Source organism: Carassius carassius, chromosome 23 (assembly GCF_963082965.1).
Source record: "Carassius carassius chromosome 23, fCarCar2.1, whole genome shotgun sequence".
NCBI classification, from domain to species: Eukaryota; Metazoa; Chordata; class Actinopteri; order Cypriniformes; family Cyprinidae; genus Carassius; species Carassius carassius.
The window spans coordinates 31646209-31665914 of NC_081777.1; the positions used below are offsets into that span (position 1 = coordinate 31646209).

A 19706-nucleotide genomic window follows, 5' to 3' on the forward strand; every position below is an offset into this window, starting at 1 on the left:
ACCCAAAAATGGAAACCTTGTCATTAATTACTCACTCTCAAGTTATTCCAAACAAGCAATACAATCTTTCATCTTCAGTACACAAATGAAGATATTTTTGATGAAATTATCAAAATTGAAATTGATGAGATTATTATTTTGTAAATAAAGTGGTACATTGTTTTTAGTTTCTGGGGTTAAACAAACCACTTCTAACATTAAAGTTAAACCACTGGAGTCATATAGATTACTATACGGAAAGTGGAAGTTGAGTATACTGTCTATAAAGGGACAGAAGTCTCTTGGATTTTATCAGGAATATCTTCATTTATGTAACAAAGTGAACAAAAGTCTTTCTGGTTTGGAATTACGTGAGGGTGAGAAATTAATGACAGAATGTTTAATTTTTTTGTGTGAACTATCCCTTTTATCTGTTAAAATGCATTCCAGTACTGTTTATTATGTAATTTGATACAATAACTGATTATTTATTTATATATATAAACACAGAACATCAAAACTGCACAGTCGTACTGCCACCTGCTGAGGTTCTCCCCTCGGTTCCCCCCGAAACAAACACTACTCTTGGTTCACCTCCATCAAGCTCCTCAAAGCCAACATCAAGCAGTTTAGCATCAGCCAGTGCCACACATTCATGGACTGAAAATTTCCAAGTTCCCTGGAACTTAATGCCAGACGGTATAAAGACTGCTGTTGAGAATGGACAGAGACCTTCTCCTTCTGATCGAAGACAAATGATTAGAATCCTTGCTGACGAAATGAGAAAACATGACAAGAACCCCACCAGATCACAGTGTCTCACTGTTAGTCGCAAAATAGTGAGCCAGTATCCAAAGTCTTTTGCTGACATGTTGGGTGACAAGCAGATTGGGGGTGGATATGAATCTGTTCTTTCACAGCTGAAAGTACGCATAGAGCACCTGAATCGAACAAATACACTAAGTCATCATAGGATCCAAAGAAGTGACACCGGAACTACTAGAAAACGAAGTTCCACTGACTCGTATGGTTGTACAAGATGGCAGCCTGCTCTTCCACCTGGTGAAACTTATGACAGTCTTGAAGTGAAACGTCAGAAGATTGAGGAGATGCATCTTCATGAAGGAATCTCTGGAGCAGAGAGAGGAGACGTTTGCAAGCTCATGGAGGGAACCTATTGGCTTCAGCGTCACATGATCAATGCAACCCCATCCCCTACAATTGCAGATATCAAAACTAAATGGCCATATCTCTTCACACAGAGGCATATATATGGACATTTTGAACAGCTTACTGACAAAAAAGTGCTCAGATGTTTGGAATTGTCTATACAGGAGTGTGGACAAATCATAATTGAATTTTTCAAAAGCAAACCAACCAATGATGACATTCGAAGTATTCTCTCCAGAGGTGAAAATGATGTGGATGCCATGGTCATACAACTACTCCTTGCACACTTCAAAGAGAAGTTAGATGGGGTTTTCCTTCAAGCAGATGTAAATAGAGATCATTCAACCAATCTAATTTATCTATAATCTCTTTTATGGATTGGTCTGTTGATCATGGTTGTACTGTCTTTTTAAAAATTTGTTTCAGGAATTTGCGACTCCATCTGATGTCCAGCATTCTCTTCATTTGCCAGAGAGTCCACGCCTTATATTTCTTGGTATGTAAACAATAAAGTTGTTTAACCTTAAAGTGAAGAGCAAGTCATCATTTACTTGCCCCACTGCAAAAAAAATGTTTTACTTAACTTCTATTTATTTTTTGTTCCCAAGTGTCTTTTTTTTTGCATGAAGAAGAATTTACTAGACAAGTAAAAAAAAATATTGTTTTCCGAAATGTTATTGCAAAAAAAAAAAAAGTTTAAACAATTTTCAGAAAAAAAGACATCATTTTTACTTGTCTAGTTTATTATTCTTGATGTAATAACTTGTAGTTATTTGTCTGGAATCTAGACAAAATAGTAACTAAGAAAAGCATTTTTTGCAGTGGGTTGTTGTTTCAATATTGTGACTTTTTTCAGGAAGAGAATGGTGATGGTATGAGAAATATAAAACAGATTTTAATTGGCAACATATGTATGGAAGAATCAACTGTGTTCAGCAAAATTGTGTGGTTGTGAAGTCCAGCTAATTAACTCTAACACTACTTTCATTTAACCAGGGAAAACTATTCCTCTAAATAGGAAATTGCTCATATAAATTAAATTATAGTATTACTGTATTGATGAACCCTACCCAAAAGCACTACTAAGGCAGAATGAAATGGTGTATCCTGTGAACAGAGTTCTTTTAACAGTTATGTAGAATTATGAATGGACAACTACATAGAACCAAACTGGAACCCACAATAATATTATTACTTTTTCCTTCTGATTTTTATTTTTATTACAGGTCAATCTCTGAGCAACCAGCGCTGGATGTTGAGTTTGGAGGGTCAAGTTGTGTGTGAAGGAGCACAGCCCAACTTCATCACTGGCCTGGCAGCGCTGTTTGCCTCCTTCTATAATTTCAATTTACAGTACCAGGAAGAGGCAGCATGCACCCTTGAGTTTGTTCAGAGGTAAGTCATTAGCATATTTGAAATATATGTTTTAGACTGAATTGTTTTAGACTGAATTGTTTTAGACTGAATTTTTATAAACGTTTTGTACAGCTGACTACTGGGAATAACAGTATGGACCTGGTTTCACACACTGCAAAACATGCTTTTCTTACTTAGTGTTTTTGTCTTGTTTCCAGTCTCAAAAAAAACCTTAATTTGGAGTAATTCCCTTGGAAAACAAGACATTATATCTTATCTTATTTTACGTATCTAGTAAATGCATCTTGATTTAGGATTTTTTTTTTATATTCGGACAGGAAACCAGACAAAAAGAAAAGCATTTTTTTGCAGTGCAGACAGGGCTTAGCTTAAAGGGTTAGTTCACAGAAAAATGTAAATTATATCATTAATAACTCACCCTCATGTCGTTCCAAACCCGTAAGACCTCCGTTCATCTTCAGAACACGGTTTAAGATAGTTCAGATTTAGTCCGAGAGCTCTCATTCCCTCCATTGAAGCTGTGTGTACGGTCTACTGTCCATGTCCAGAAAGGTAAGAAAAACATCATCAAAGTAGTCCATGTGACATCAGAGGGTCAGTTAGAATATTTCTGTTGTGAGTGCGTTCACAACACTGCGGTGACGCTGCTGATGTGCTATCTTTGTTATTGGGCACACCAGAAAACACGTCAGCAGCGTCGTGAAGAGAAGACAATGTTGAATAAAGTCATAATTGTTGTTATTTTTGGATCAAAATGTATTTTCAATGCTTCAAAAAATTCTAACTGACCCTCTGATGTCACATGGACTACTTTGATGATGTTTTTCTTATCTTTCTGGACATGGACAGTAGACCGTAGATACATTTGCAATGGAGGATCAGAAAGCTCTCGGACTAAATCTAAGATATCTTAAACTGTGGTCTTACAGGTTTGGAACGACATGAGGGTGAGTCATATATGACATATTTTATATTTCGGTGAACTTACCCTTTAAGCCAGGTCTAGGCCTTCGTAAAATAAGGGTATTTAAAGGGATGGTTCAGAGTAAAATCAACATAGGGTCATTTTCACCATGACATTGAGCCAAACCCCATTGCTTGCATTTCAGCATTTTAGTTGCATTTCAACTCACACTCTGGTAGGCCCTGATTCAGTACCTGATGAGGGGATTATATTGTTAATAAGCTGGGTGAATAATGGTTAAATCTCTCTCTCTCTCTCTCTATATGCACAGTCTATAATATTTGATTGTGTTTTTTCCTCTTTTCTGCATTTTAGACGCTTTGTTGACATCAATCCTGAACGTGGATCAAAAGCAAAAAAAGGAAAAGTGACTTCAAAGAAAACTGGCCAAGTTGTGCAAAAAAAGAACGCCACTGTAAGCCCACCAGTTTCCTCACTTCTGCGAAAACTTGCAGACTTTGAATGGAACTTTGTTTAGATCCTGTCAGCAAGTACATTAAAAGTAATTATGATTACTGCATCGTTAATTCCATTTATAAAATACAACTGCCATTTCAGCCATTTTGAGGTTCTATTCTTTTTTTGACTCTTTACATTTCTGAAAAAAAGGTACATTTGTTTAAGGTTAACAAGATTACTTTATTATAAAGTGTTAAGTGTTTAACTAACATTTTAAATGTAAAAAAAAAAAAAAACAGCTGGCATTTCAGCCAAATGTGTTCATATAAGGCAAATGTCTGGTCGTTGCTTTTAAAATAAATGTTTTAAAACACAAATAATGTTGTTGGTTTCTATTTTCTTGTTTAAAGTTCAGAGTATAATGTTTTCCCTGTAAAAATGTTTTTAAAAATGTCTGTAAAATTGTGGTATATGCTGTATTTTGTAATTGCAGTGCAGTACTGTTAATTTAGGAAAATACAGTATGTGGCTGGCAACCCACCTGCCAGTATTTTACTGTAAATTTACAGAACAACGGTTTACAGAACTAGTACTGTAAATTCTGTTTACAGTACTAGTTCTGTAAAAATACAGTATGTGGCTGGCAACCCAGCTGCCAGTATTTTACTGTAAATTTACAGTACAACGGTTTACAGAACTAGTACTGTAAATTCTGTTTACAGTACTAGTTCTGTAAAAATACAGTATGTGGCTGGCAACCCAGCTGCCAGTATTTTACTGTAAATTTACAGTACAACGGTTTACAGAACTAGTACTGTAAATTCTGTTTACAGTACTAGTTCTGTAAAAATACAGTATGTGGCTGGCAACCCAGCTGCCAGTATTTTACTGTAAATTTACAGTGAAAAGTTTTACAGTGGTCTCACCACGTCTCTGCTGAACTACCAGAGCCTCTCCACGCCTCTGCTAAACTACCAGAGCCTCTCCTCGTCTCGGTTGAACTACCAGAGTCTCACCACGTCTCTGCTGAACTACCAGAGCCTCTCCACGCCTCTGCTAAACTACTAGAGCCTCTCCTCGTCTCAGCTGAACTACCAGAGCCTCTCCACGCCTCTGCTAAACTACCAGAGCCTCTCCTCGTCTCGGTTGAACTACCAGAGTCTCACCACGTCTCTGCTGAACTACCAGAGCCTCTCCACGCCTCTGCTAAACTACTAGAGCCTCTCCTAGTACGGATGCGGTGGTCTTCTGCGCCGCCCTGGTGGGCTTCTGTCTTGACCGCATGGCTCCAATTCCACCTTGCTCCTCTCTGGATTCCTGCCCTGTCGGTTCGGCCCTGGGGACTGAACGTTATGTCCTTCCTGGACTTGTGTTTTGTTGTCGTTTTGTTTTTGTTTTTTGTTTTTGCTCCTCTTCTCTCTGTTTCCCTCTATGGACCTGGCCCTCTGTCCCTCCCCCTGATCCTCCGCCGGTCCACCTTCCTCCTGGGTTCCTTGTTGTTGTTTTTCTCTCTGTTTCCCTCTATGGACCTGGCCCTCCGTCCCTGGTTTTGGTTTTGACCCCTGCATGTTGGATTCTGAGTTGGATTACCCAAATAAACCCACACTGCATTTGGATCTCTCGTCTCCTGCGTTTCACTGGGTCTCCGATCGTAACAATATATAAAATAATAATAAATACAATATATATTAAAGTTTCGAGATATTTCGAATTATAAGTGATTCAATGTCAATATAACATTTCATATACAGTACATTACTATATTATTAGCATTATTATTATTGCACTTATTAAAGACATACGCTTTTATTTATAAATTTATGTTCATAAAAAAATATATATATATATTTATTTAGAAAAAAAAACTTTACTTTTGAACAATTTAATGCAGAATAAAAGTATTAATCAGAAGTGGTAGTGAAAATTTATACTTTTATGATCATTCCTTATTGTTGTTTTTTTGGAGTTTGACAGTCTCTAGTTAAAATCCCATTCTGTTTCCTGGAAAAGAGCAGCTTGGACATTATCCCTGCAGACCTGAGGCTGAGCTAATGATGATGCATTTCTTATTTTGTGTGAATTATTACTGAATTATTCCTTTCAGCTCATCACTGCAGAGCCCCGAGGATCAGCCATGCTAGTTCATTCACAGGGAAGCCTGTAAATAAACTGAAGACTAGCTGCTGCTCAGATCATGAACATTTCCCACAGCACTGTGATGCGATTGCGCTCTGGATATCACTGTCAAACTAGGCAACACCTCTGGGCATTGAACCACCGCGCTAATCACACTCCTGCGGCCCGATAGAAATGAGCTGAGCCGTTTCTACATTCTCAGCGTGTGCTTTCTAATCTTTGGGCAGATTAAAAAACGACCCGTGTCTGAAACAAAACACTGGAGGCGGGCGAAAACCAAAAGACTTTGTTCCGGTTGTTAGCATGGACAGCGAGCAAAATGTCAAGGGAAAAAGCTAAACTGTTTCCAGACCAGAATCGCTACGAACCTGCTCACAATATCAATGACACAGAGAGATACTATACATAAAACACAGGAACTTATAGCTTTATAGTGTTTAACTTGTGTTACATTATTACACATAAGTACGAAATTGTATTTTTTTATTATTCACACACACACACACACACACACACACACACATATATATATACTGTATATACACACACACTCATTGAAAAAAATATATACTAATTTTTAAGATGTGGCTTCAAACAATATATTTTAGTCAAATTTAAAAAAAAAAGTTAACACTTAGTCAACTAAATTTGTTTATTTACTTTAATGTAGCTAAAAAAATAGATTGCAAACACTTACCATAAAAAAAATTGTAAATTTTTTCAAAAACTTTTTTCAGTGTGTGTGTCTGTGTGTATGTGTGTGTGATATACTGGATATATTGACCTTTCAGGGGTCAAACACTAATGCATGTGTGTGTAGAAAATGCACAACCTAAAACCCTCAAAACCTGCTGTAGTTTGCAAGTTTTATCTTCCAGAAATTGTTTTTTGTTGTTTTGCGAAAGTGCAACAACTTACTTATGACTTTGCTGTGTGATAAATGTGACCTATCATTATTTGCCAAGAGCCAACAAAGCCAAGATCCCTCAGAAAGCCCTGAAGTCATCTTATTAATATATGTAATATATTTATATTAATATCAATTAATATCATTAATATATTAATATTATTTAAAAATAGAAATGCCTTTGACAACTTACTGAAATAAACAAGTTTAAGCTGAATAATTTGAATAAATACAAATAAAGTTATATATAAATACAAACACTAATCAAGATTATGTCACAATCTCTAGCCAGAGTGCCCATGAGTTCCTCTCCCCAGACTCCATTTCCCATAATCCTCTGTCTGGACACAGATGGACTTTAAAAGTAGCACACACACTTTCTGACTTTGCCGGTGATTGAATGTTGTAAAGCTTTTCCATGGTTTTTCAGTTTCCTTGCCTTCATGTTTTGATCCCTGGACTGTTTTCTTGTTTATGGTTGTTTTGATGCCTGCCCTGACCTTCGCCTGATTTTATGGATTACTCTTTTGTCTTGCCACTGCCATCATCGTTTGCTGTTGTTGACTATGTTCTTATTAAAACCTATAACTATTTTAAAAACTATATATAAATATAATTATTTAGACATTCAGCATTCAGGAGAATCATCTTCATCACTTGTCCCATGGTCTTCCTCAGCATCTGCGAGTTTTACATCTGTAGAAACTAACATTCATTCATCAAACAATCAAAACAGGCAACACTGCTAATTAAACATGGTTAACGACGGAAGTGGGTTTTTGTTGTTTTGATTAAACTCAACGAAGCATGCAAACGCTATAAAACCTGTAATAATTATAACTAACCAAAATAAATTGCTGTTGTCATATTTTTCAAACAAAACCATTTTTCTGGCATCAAAATGAGTAACTTATTTAAGAAACTGTCACTAGTTAATTGGCTCCTGGCATTATCAGCACTGCTCCTCTCAAACGACTGAGACAAACACAGAAATAAACACACAAAAAACAACTCAGAATAATCAGAGCAAAGGAAATGCACACATAATTGAGTGATCAATCCAAAGCGCTTTTATCTTATGAACACAAATGCAAACACACACACACACACAGTGCTGGTTTTGTTTCAGCTGATGTATTGCAGCACTGACATATCAAACCTGACACACACTCTATCAGAGCCGGCGATCCTTCATTTCACCTCCATCCTCCTCTGACACACACCATGCTGGAAATTAACTGCTCCCTTATATCAGCCCTTCATTTTATCCCGTTTCATCCTATCCAGGGAACACTGAACAGCACACTAGCATACTGACTGTTTCTGCAGTATGCAGCACGTGAAACGTAACAGAATAAGACAATTGTGCACAGAGTAAAATAAGATACTGTATCCAACAATGGAAATTCCAGCATCAAAATCACCAGTTTTTAGCCTTCAAGACATTTTCAGTGTGTTCTTGCCTGAGCAGTTGACTACAAGATTCACATAAATTTTATTAACGTCTAATCAAATATTCCATCTATCCTGACTAAAGTCCATTCAATCCCTCTGCGAAAACCCTTTCTTGTGGGAACATCTCTGAAAGGAAGCTTTAGGAGGTTTTGCTGTTCTTCTTCTGACATTTACTGAAAGTTCACCCTCCACTGACTGACACACATGCACACACACACACACACACAAACTCACACACACACACACACACACACACACACACACGTTGGTTCTAGTTTTAGTCTTAGTTTTTTAGTTTTTAGTAAAATATTATAAATAAAATATTTATATATCAATATTTTATATAAACATATATATAAAATATAGATAAATCTTTAAACCTGACCCAGGAACAGTGTGAAACAGGACGATATAATGAATCCAGGGTTTAAAATGCCTGGATGAGCTATTTCAAGTGTAAAAGCCTCTATATTGATGACAGATCTGAAGGAGACAAATGTGAATCGGACGACAGAGGCACGTGGGCAGCGAGGAGAGCTGTGTACGTGGGTTTATCAGTGGCAGATGGTATCACTGGCGGACGATGGCACACAGATGGTCCTGGTATCAGGTCGGGTGCCAGGGGCCCGCTGGGGAACAGGTCCAGAAGATGGATCAGGCTGTCTGGGGCCAGACAAAAGCATGAAACAGGGTCAATACCAATGCTCTCTCTCTCTTATACTCTCCCTCCATATCCATCCTCCACCATTCTTACAAGTCTTTCTTTCTCTAGAGACGTGGAGAAGGCTGTTTTTGGAAGGACCTAAGGAGGAGGCAACACCTCTCTGGAAATTTATCATGGGCGAGTCACCGAGTCTAACTGTCAGAGCCATTACAAGCACAAGACAAATGAACTTTTCTGCTCCACGGAGCCTGAAGGAGCATTCGTGATGAATCAAAAGAAAAAGGTGGCTGAGGACTTCATATTTCTTTATATAGGACCCAGAAAACCCTTGAAGCATGATTGTGTTTAATACCTGTGATATTTCTGAAAGCTTAGTTAAAATAAACTAAAATTAAAAAAAGAAAAGAAAAATAAATAACTATATTAAGATTTTGTCCATCACTGAAAAGAACAGAATTATTTTAGTGTTATAGCAAAAAAATACAAATAAAATAAAATTTTATTTAAATAAATAAAAAATAGTGAATTATCACATAATTATAATGCACCGTGTGAATAAACACACACACACATATATATATATATATATAATTGTCTAAAAGAAAACTTTTTACTTTTTTTTAATTACTTTAATTTTTTCTGTTTGCTAAATAAATGAAACCTGGTGAATTATCATAGCATTAAATGCAGAGAAAAAAAATAAAATATAAAATATGGAAATAAATGAAATAAAATATTTTTCAAGTTGCTCTGATGCTCTTGTGGAGGGTAAAACTTGCTGGTCAGTGAATCATTCTTTAGTACATTTCAATTTATCAATCAAACTGGTTCAAAATCATTGAAAAAAAAACACTTTCACACATGCACACTCTCAAACACACTCACACATGCTCACACTCACACACACACACACACTCTCACACATGCACACACTCAAACACACTCACACACGCACACTCTCACACATGCACGCACGCACACACACGCACACTCACACATTCACACACCCACACATGCACACTCTCAAACACACTCACACATGCTCACACTCACATACGCACACTCTCACACATGCACACACTCAAACACACTCACACACGCACACTCTCACACATGCACGCACGCACACACACGCACACTCTCACACATGCACACACTCAAACACACTCACACTCTCACACATGCACACTCAAACACACTCACACACACACACACACACACACACACTCTCACACAGGCACACACTCAAACACACTTACACACGCACACTCTCACACACTCAAACACACTCACACACACACGCACACACTCACACACACTCACAAATGCCCACTTTCACACATGCACACACTCAAACACCCACAAATGCACACTCTCACACATGCAGACACTCAAACACACTCACACGCATACACTCACACACGCACACACTCAAACACACACACACACACGCACACACTCAAACACACTCACACATGCACACTTTCACACATGCACACACTCACACACGCACACATGCACACACTCAAGCACACTCACAAATGCACACTCATATACGTGCACACACTCAAACACACTCACACACGCATACACTCACACACGCACACACGCACACACGCATACTTTCACACATGCACACTCAAACACTCTCACACATGCACACACTCAAACACACTCACACACGCACACACACTCTCACACATGCACACACTCAAACACACTCACACACGCACACTCTCACACACTCACACACACACACACACTCTAACACATGCACACACTCAAACACACTTACACACGCACACTCTCACACATGCACACACTCACACACGCACGCACGCACACACTCACACACGCACACTTTCACACATGCACACACTCAAACACATTCACACACGCACACTTTCACACATGCACACACTCAAACACACTCACAAATGCACACTTTCACACATGCACACACTCAAACACTCACAAATGCAAACTCTCACATGCAGACACTCAAACACACTCACACGCATACACTCACACACGCACACACTCAAACACACTCACACACACACACACACTCTCACACATGCACACACTCACACATGCACACTCTCACACATGCACACTCTCACACACGCACACTCACAAACACACTCACACACGCACACTTTCACACATGCACACACTCAAACACACTCACACATGCACACTCTCACACACTCACACACGCACACTCACACACGCACACTTTCACACATGCACACACTCACACACGCACACACTCAAACACACGCACACACGCATACTTTCACACATTCACACACTCAAACACACTCTCACACATGCACACACTCAAACACACTCACACACGCATACACTCACACACGCACACACACACACACTCTCACACATGCACACTCAAACACACTCACACACACACACACACTCTCACACATGCACACACTCAAACACACTTACACACGAACACTCTCACACATGCACACACTCACACATGCAGACACTCACACACACACACACACACACTCTCACACATGCACACACTCAAACACACTCACACATGCATACTCTCACACATGCACACTCTCACACACGCACACTCACAAACACACTCACACACGCACACTTTCACACATGCACACACTCAAACACACTCACACACGCACACTCTCACACACGCACACGCACACTCACAAACACACGCACACTTTCACACATGCACACACTCAAACACACTCTCACACATGCACACACTCAAACACACTCACACACGCATACACTCACACACACACACTCAAACACACGCACACACGCATACTTTCACACATGCTCACACTTAAACACACTCTCACACATGCACACACTCAAGCACACTCACACATGCACACACTCAAACATACTCACACACGCACACTTTCACACACGCACACACACACACACACTCAAACGCACTCACAAATGCACACTCTCACACATGCACACACTCAAGCACACTCACACATGCACACACTCAAACATACTCACACACGCACACTTTCACACATGCACACACACACACACACACACACACACTCAAACGCACTCACAAATGCACACTCTCACACACTCAAACACACTCACACACGCAAACACACTCAAACACACACACTTTCACACATGCACACACTCACACACGCACACACTCAAACACACGCACACACGCATACTTTCACACATGCACACACTCAAACACACTCTCACACATGCACACACTCAAACACACTCACACACGCATACACTCACACACACACACACACTCTCACACATGCACACTCAAACACACTCACACACACACACACACTCTCACACATGCACACACTCAAACACACTTACACACGAACACTCTCACACATGCACACACTCACACACGCACACTCACACACGCACACACACACACACACTCTCACACATGCACACTCAAACACACTCACACACACACACACACTCTCACACATGCACACACTCAAACACACTTACACACGAACACTCTCACACATGCACACACTCACACACGCACACTCACACACACTCACACACGCACACATTCACACATGCACACACTCAAACAAATTCACACACGCACACTTTCACACATGCACACACTCAAACACACTCACAAATGCACACTTTCACACATGCACACACTCAATCACTCACAAATGCACACTCTCACACATGCAGACACTCAAACACACTCACACGCATACACTCACACACGCACACACTCAAACACACTCACATATGCACACTCTCACACATGCAGACACTCACACACACACACACACACACTCTCACACATGCACACACTCAAACACACTCACACATGCATACTCTCACACATGCACACTCTCACACACGCACACTCACAAACACACTCACACACGCACACTTTCACACATGCACACACTCAAACACACTCACACACGCACACTCTCACACACGCACACTCACAAACACACGCACACTTTCACACATGCACACACTCAAACACACTCTCACACATGCACACACTCAAACACACTCACACACGCATACACTCACACACACACTCAAACACACGCACACACGCATACTTTCACACATGCACACACTTAAACACACTCTCACACATGCACACACTCAAGCACACTCACACATGCACACACTCAAACATACTCACACACGCACACTTTCACACACGCACACACACACACACACTCAAACGCACTCACAAATGCACACTCTCACACATGCACACACTCAAGCACACTCACACATGCACACACTCAAACATACTCACACACGCACACTTTCACACATGCACACACACTCAAACGCACTCACAAATGCACACTCTCACACACTCAAACACACTCACACACGCAAACACACTCAAACACACACACTTTCACACATGCACACACTCAAACACACTCTCACACATGCACACACTCAAACACACTCACAAATGCACACTCTCACACATGCACACACTCAAACACACTCACACACGCACACACTCACACACACTCAAACACTCACACACGCACACTTTCACACACGCACACACTCAAACACACTCACACATGCACACTTTCACATACATGCACACACTCACAAATGCACACTCTCACACATGCACACACTCAAACACACTCTCACACACGCACACTCTCACACATGCACACACTCAAACACACTCACACACGCACTTTCACACATGCACACACTCAAACACACTCACACACGCACACTTTCACACATGCACACACTCAAACACACTCACACATGCACACACTCACACACACTCAAACACTCACACACGCACACTTTCACACACGCACACACTCAAACACACTCACACATGCACACTTTCACATACATGCACACACTCACAAATGCACACTCTCACACATGCACACACTCAAACACACTCTCACACACGCACACTCTCACACATGCACACACTCAAACACACTCACACACGCACACTTTCACACATGCACACACTCAAACACACTCACAAATGCACACTCTCACACACGCACACTTTCACACATGCACACACTCAAACACACTCACACACTCTCACACATGCACACACTCAAACACACTCTCACACATGCATGCACTCAAACTCCTTGTTTTAATCAAGCTTTCATCTGATGACCCCTGTGTGTCTCTGCCTCCTGTGCTGGCGGGGAAAAAAGGTCAGAGAGGGGTCACTGCTTGTGACCTTTGACCTCACATTCCGTCTTCCCTCTGCACAAAAACAGTTACATCTGACTCAGATCTCTCTTTCCTCCTTATTTCACCTGTTTTACTGAAGAATGTGCATCTGATCACTTAGTAAAGCACACTCTCCTGTCAAAAACAAATGGAGCTCGAGGATGATTTGACCTTCTCAATGGGGAAGAACATCCCATTGCATCTTCATTTAAGAGAGATGCCAGCGGTTCAAACTCTCTCTGACACTAGATTACATCAGAAATGCTGATTATGCATTACTGCACACATAACCTGACACACACACACACACGCATACACACACATCATGTGACAATTATATATTTGATCTCAAATGCTCTCGTAAAGAATATGGGTGGAAATTAACTGAAATTATTTGCAGCCTTTATGTATAATGCATTTTAAAGCTATTCATAAAGAATGCTGTAATGCATCAATTGTTATCAAAACCAAAGCTAAACGGATTATAATATTTGCAGATTCCTTGTTACATCTGAAATCAGTTGTTTTTCATGAGTTTAATGCTTTATACTCTCTAAAGGTGTTACAATTAGTATAACTCTGGTGCAATTATTCATTAGACAATCAGACAATCCACTGCAAAATGAATGCTTTAAAATACTTAATGCATTACATAAAGGCTTTAAAGGGTAATATTAGAAAGCATTTGAGAAACTGTTCTGTTGTATTTGTATTTATGTAATGCGTGGTGGCTTGTGTGCTGAGATGTTTAGTGCCCTGAATCCCCACAGAGCCACGGGACAGTTACATAAACACACGACATAAACGAACATGTCATGTTTACATTACATATACTGTAGTCCTATAAACACACACCCACACTGTCACAGATGCACTGCATACTGAATGATGAGAACAACAGGAGGACACTGAAACACATTCATCAGCCTGCATTCAGCATTCACATTTCCTTTCAGAAAATAATTATATTTAAACATGAAAATACTACTAATATTGGCAATATTTTATTTCATTCTTAGTCAGTTGTGAAACCAATTTCTGTATTAAAGCACAAAGAGCATTTATTTTTCTTTCAGTGAATATACACTGCAAACTTTTTTAACAAGTTTTTCAATTTCAATTATATTTACTGTGTATCAGATTTAATGCACTTAACAAAAGCAGTACAATTTCAAAGGTTTTGGTTTTAATGACAAAAATAGGTTTTAAAAAAATATACTATAACTTGCTAACTTGATAACAAAATGTACTCAGAAAGAATAGAACTTCACATCGGGCTTTAAAGACAAAAAGAAGTAACTCACAATCTGCAAAGAAGCTGAAAATCATGTAAAATAAAAATAGTTCATTTAACGTCAAATAAAAAAATCAATAAATACGGATTTAATGATGCAAAGAAGTATTAAAAATGTATAAAATAACTGTATAAATGTATAAAAAAAATTCTGCAAAGGAATTCTAAATTATGTTCAAAAATATTTCATTTAACATCAAAGACCTTGGGGGTGGTGTTGGCGCAGTGGATAAGACACACGTCTTTGGTGTGAGAGACCCGGGTTTGAATCCACTGTGAGACACCAATGTGTCCCTGAGCAAGACACTTAACCCCTAGTTGCTCCAGAGGAGTGTGACCTCTGACATATATAGCAATTGTAAGTCGCTTTGGATAAAAGCGTCAGCTAAATGGATAAATGTAAATGCATAAATAAATACATTATAAATATATAAACAAAATGCATAATTTAACTTGCAATATGCAAAGGAGTGTATTCAAATATCTTCAAATACTCAATTTAATGTAAAAGAGCTTATGTATGATGTAAAAGAAAACATCTGGATCATGTTGGCATTTTATATCATAATTCTGACTTTTAAATCAGACAATTAGGCATAAAATAATGTGCTCAGATTCAGTCATGCATGTGAAAATGGGCAAAGAACTGATCAAATAGTTGTAATCTGGCTCAGATTCAGAGAGAAATTATGTGTTTATGTTTTTTTTTTTTTTTTTGCAGATTAAGGGAGAATATGAATCTACTTCACCTTAAAAATGCTACAAAATGCACATATTTTTATGAGAAAGTGTGACATTCTCGAACAAAACAACCACTGTTTTTGCAATCAGCCAACCATAATTAGTAAAAAATTAAGTGTTGGATTTCATTCAGCGTATATGATGCAGGACTTCAGGTTGCATGTAAAAGTGTTAAATATGTCTCTGTCAAAGATATAACACATGATATAAAACTACTTGATCTGGTTCTGGGTGTGTTTCTCAGGAAGTTTTCACACTTCAGGTCTTGACTGCTGTAGAAACTGTCAGCTGTCATCATTGATCGCTCTCAGACTGATTCATTGATGGAAACAGACACAAACCAAATGCTGATGGAAAGAACTGGTCTGTATTTGTTTGCAGCGGTGAATTTTGTGTCAGCATGTTTGAAGATCTTCACCTGAGATGTATGGCTTTCAGTCATCCATCATTTTCTTAGTCCCTTAAGTTGCTTTCATATTTTTTTCTCTCCTCTCCTGCAAAACGAAGGGATAATGTCAAAGTTTTGCTACATAAAAAGCGACTTTTCCTTCTTGAGAGTGTCATAAAAATGCAAATTAAAGGCATAGAAGCAGCACATCCGGTTTGTGTAAAATATGCATCGTTTCTCACATTGGGGTTGTTGAAATCTGGCATCGCTGCCTTGTAATCTAATGCATTGTGCTGTTCTTATAAACACCCTATTTATAGCACAAACAAATGTTTTTATTCATAAAATAAGAATAATACTAGGATTTGTGGCAACACTCGGCAGGGTCTCAGGATTAACGGTGGAGCAGCCTCTAATAAATAAAAAGCCCTTTTCTAATTGAATTCTGCACGGCTGGTCGATGTATTGATGTTGATTAAAGCCTTTACGCTGATTAATGATGGTCTTTACCGCAGAGTAAAGCGTTCTGAATCAGAGTTTCTGATGAGAGCATTGCAGACCATCCTCAAACAATGCTCCAAACACAATGAAACTAATTAATTACAGACTTTTAATTCTCTCCGGTAAGAACAGATGTTATATGTCTAGATCAAATAAAACAGGGGATAAAGGTGGCCAAAGAAGAAGAGTGTCCAAAATAAACAGGGAATCTGGTGTCCTCGTCGTGCTGCGGGGTTCGTGTGGTTCGGGCAGTGTTCATGGAGGAAGGGTCCAGGTAAGGGGCATCACTCTCGCTGGCCGCGGCGCTGGCAGGGGATGGACGGCCCGGCATCCTGGCCCGACGCCCGTGTAAACGGGTGCGTTTTATATATATATATATATATTAGGGGTGTAACGGTATGCAAAAATCACGGTTCGGTAGGTACCTCGGTTTTAAAGTCACGGTTCGGTTCATTTCAGTACAGTAAGGGAAAGAAATGCAAACATTAAACTGCAGGTTGTTTATTACTATAATTTTTTTAACAATTTGTTTACACTTTTTTTTAAATACTTTTTAATAAAATATATATATAATAAAAAAAGAATAAGAAATAAAATACTGCTGCAAAGTTCTCCACTAAATAAAATACTCTCAGTCTCAAACCAATATCATATAATAAAATATAATGAAATATATAAATAAATAACTATGATTACAGTGCAGCATTACCAATCCCAGCGTGTAGGCCTGCTCATATTTAAAATATATATATAACTTTTCCAAAGTGTAAAGTGCAGCAACAACAGTTTCAGTTTTGAGACCTGCTCAGATTTCGTTATTGCGTTGGACCGATCGGAATTAAGAGCAAAGGTCTGTTTAAATGCCGACGGGAGCTGCGTTTGAATTACAATCGTTTTTTTCCTAGTTGTAGTGATGTTCACACTCACGTGATGCCTTTTGAAAACCTTAGGCCGGTGACACACTGGCGTATTGCACCTGTCAAACATCGTCTATTTTGATATCAATACTGTTGACGGTGTCCTTTATCAGTATATGCTTTATATTTATGCTCAACATGAAGCATAGATTTTGTTGTCGTGAAGACAAGATCCTGGTCTGTTGGCGGTCTCCCTCTATGTCACCTACAGTAGCAGCAGCGCGTCAGGCACCATTCTCGTGTGTAAAGACAGAAAACGCGAAGCAGCCGTCACGCAACTGACACGCAGCAGAAACGCCACGCTTACGCCACGCACCCAGTGTGTCACCCGCCTTAGAATCAGCTGCAGGGCGGGATTTGCGCTGAACGCGGAGACTACCACCAGTTAATATGTTCGTTTGGAAACACGAAAATGTACCTATGTTCCACATACAAAATATTGCATTGGGTCATTCGGTACACACGTGCACCGTACCGAAAGCCCTGTACCGAAACGGTCCGGTATGAATACACGTACCGTTACACTCCTAATTATATATATATATATATATATAGTCAGGTGAAGAGTCAGAAGATCTAAAAGCAAAGGTAGCTCAAGTCAAAGTCCTTTATTATTTAACAAATACAGCCGAGGGCTCTACATAAGACAGGCTTCTCACTAAGACGAACGCTGCTACATTAGACAGGACAAGACAGGGTTACAGTCGACATGCATACGAGGGCATAGCAAGAGAGAGGGCAAGAGAGAACAAACGCCAGAAGTAGACCGAGTAATTAGACAAGACAAGACACAGGTGTGAACGCAAAGCAGCGAAAGCGCTGATTGCGATGATCAACAGGTGATGACAGAGCGCAAACGAGAAAGTGTGCGCGCACTGGAGTGTGAGAGAGATGAGTGAGTAAATGAGTGCAAGAGAGAGAGAGAGAGAGAGAGAGAGAGAGAGAGAGAGAGAGAGAGACAGAGAGAGAGAGACGGAGAGAGAGAAGCGACCCAGATCCTGACATATATATATATATATATATATATATATATATATATATAAGTCGGCTAACAATGTCCATTTAGTGACCGCTCCAGCAACTCCAAAAACTGAAGTATTTTATGTCCAGCAACTGAACTACTTTAACTATTTAAACCTATAAGTAGTTTTCCAAAGGGAAAATGAGTAAATGATGGAAATCTCACAGAGCTTGAGAAGAACGAGAGAGAGAGAGAGAGAGATACAAAAACAGGAAACCAAAGCAGCCAAGGCAAGCTGAGAGCAGATGGAGCCGTACACACACACACACACACACACACACTCACAGTATAGAGGCATGGAAATACATGCAAAGCCATTCATGCATATGCTCGATTGCTCTCATACACACACACAAACACACACAGACTTGACAGGCTTCCCAAACTTCCTCCTTATCACCCGCAGAACCCGTTCACCTGCCAGAGCAGAGACTGCACCCATTTTACTAAATGAAGGAAAGCGCACAGTATTTCTCCAGTCAGCATCAGAATACAGTGTATAACACGTGTTGATGTTCAGCCTGTGAGATCTGTGCA

The 19706-nt window shown here is 39.5% G+C and overlaps 1 protein-coding gene across 1 annotated transcript; it reads left to right on the top strand.

Annotated features, from left to right (window-relative positions):
* Positions 1–467: 467 nt before the first annotated feature.
* On the top strand, positions 468–4068 carry LOC132102000 (uncharacterized; the record flags this gene model as incomplete). Its single annotated transcript, XM_059507212.1, has 4 exons — positions 468–1475; positions 1576–1645; positions 2376–2544; positions 3806–4068. Coding segments are annotated over 4 exons (1410 nt in total), but the record flags the coding sequence as incomplete, so codon positions are not given.
* Between the last annotated feature and the right edge of the window lie 15638 nt (positions 4069–19706).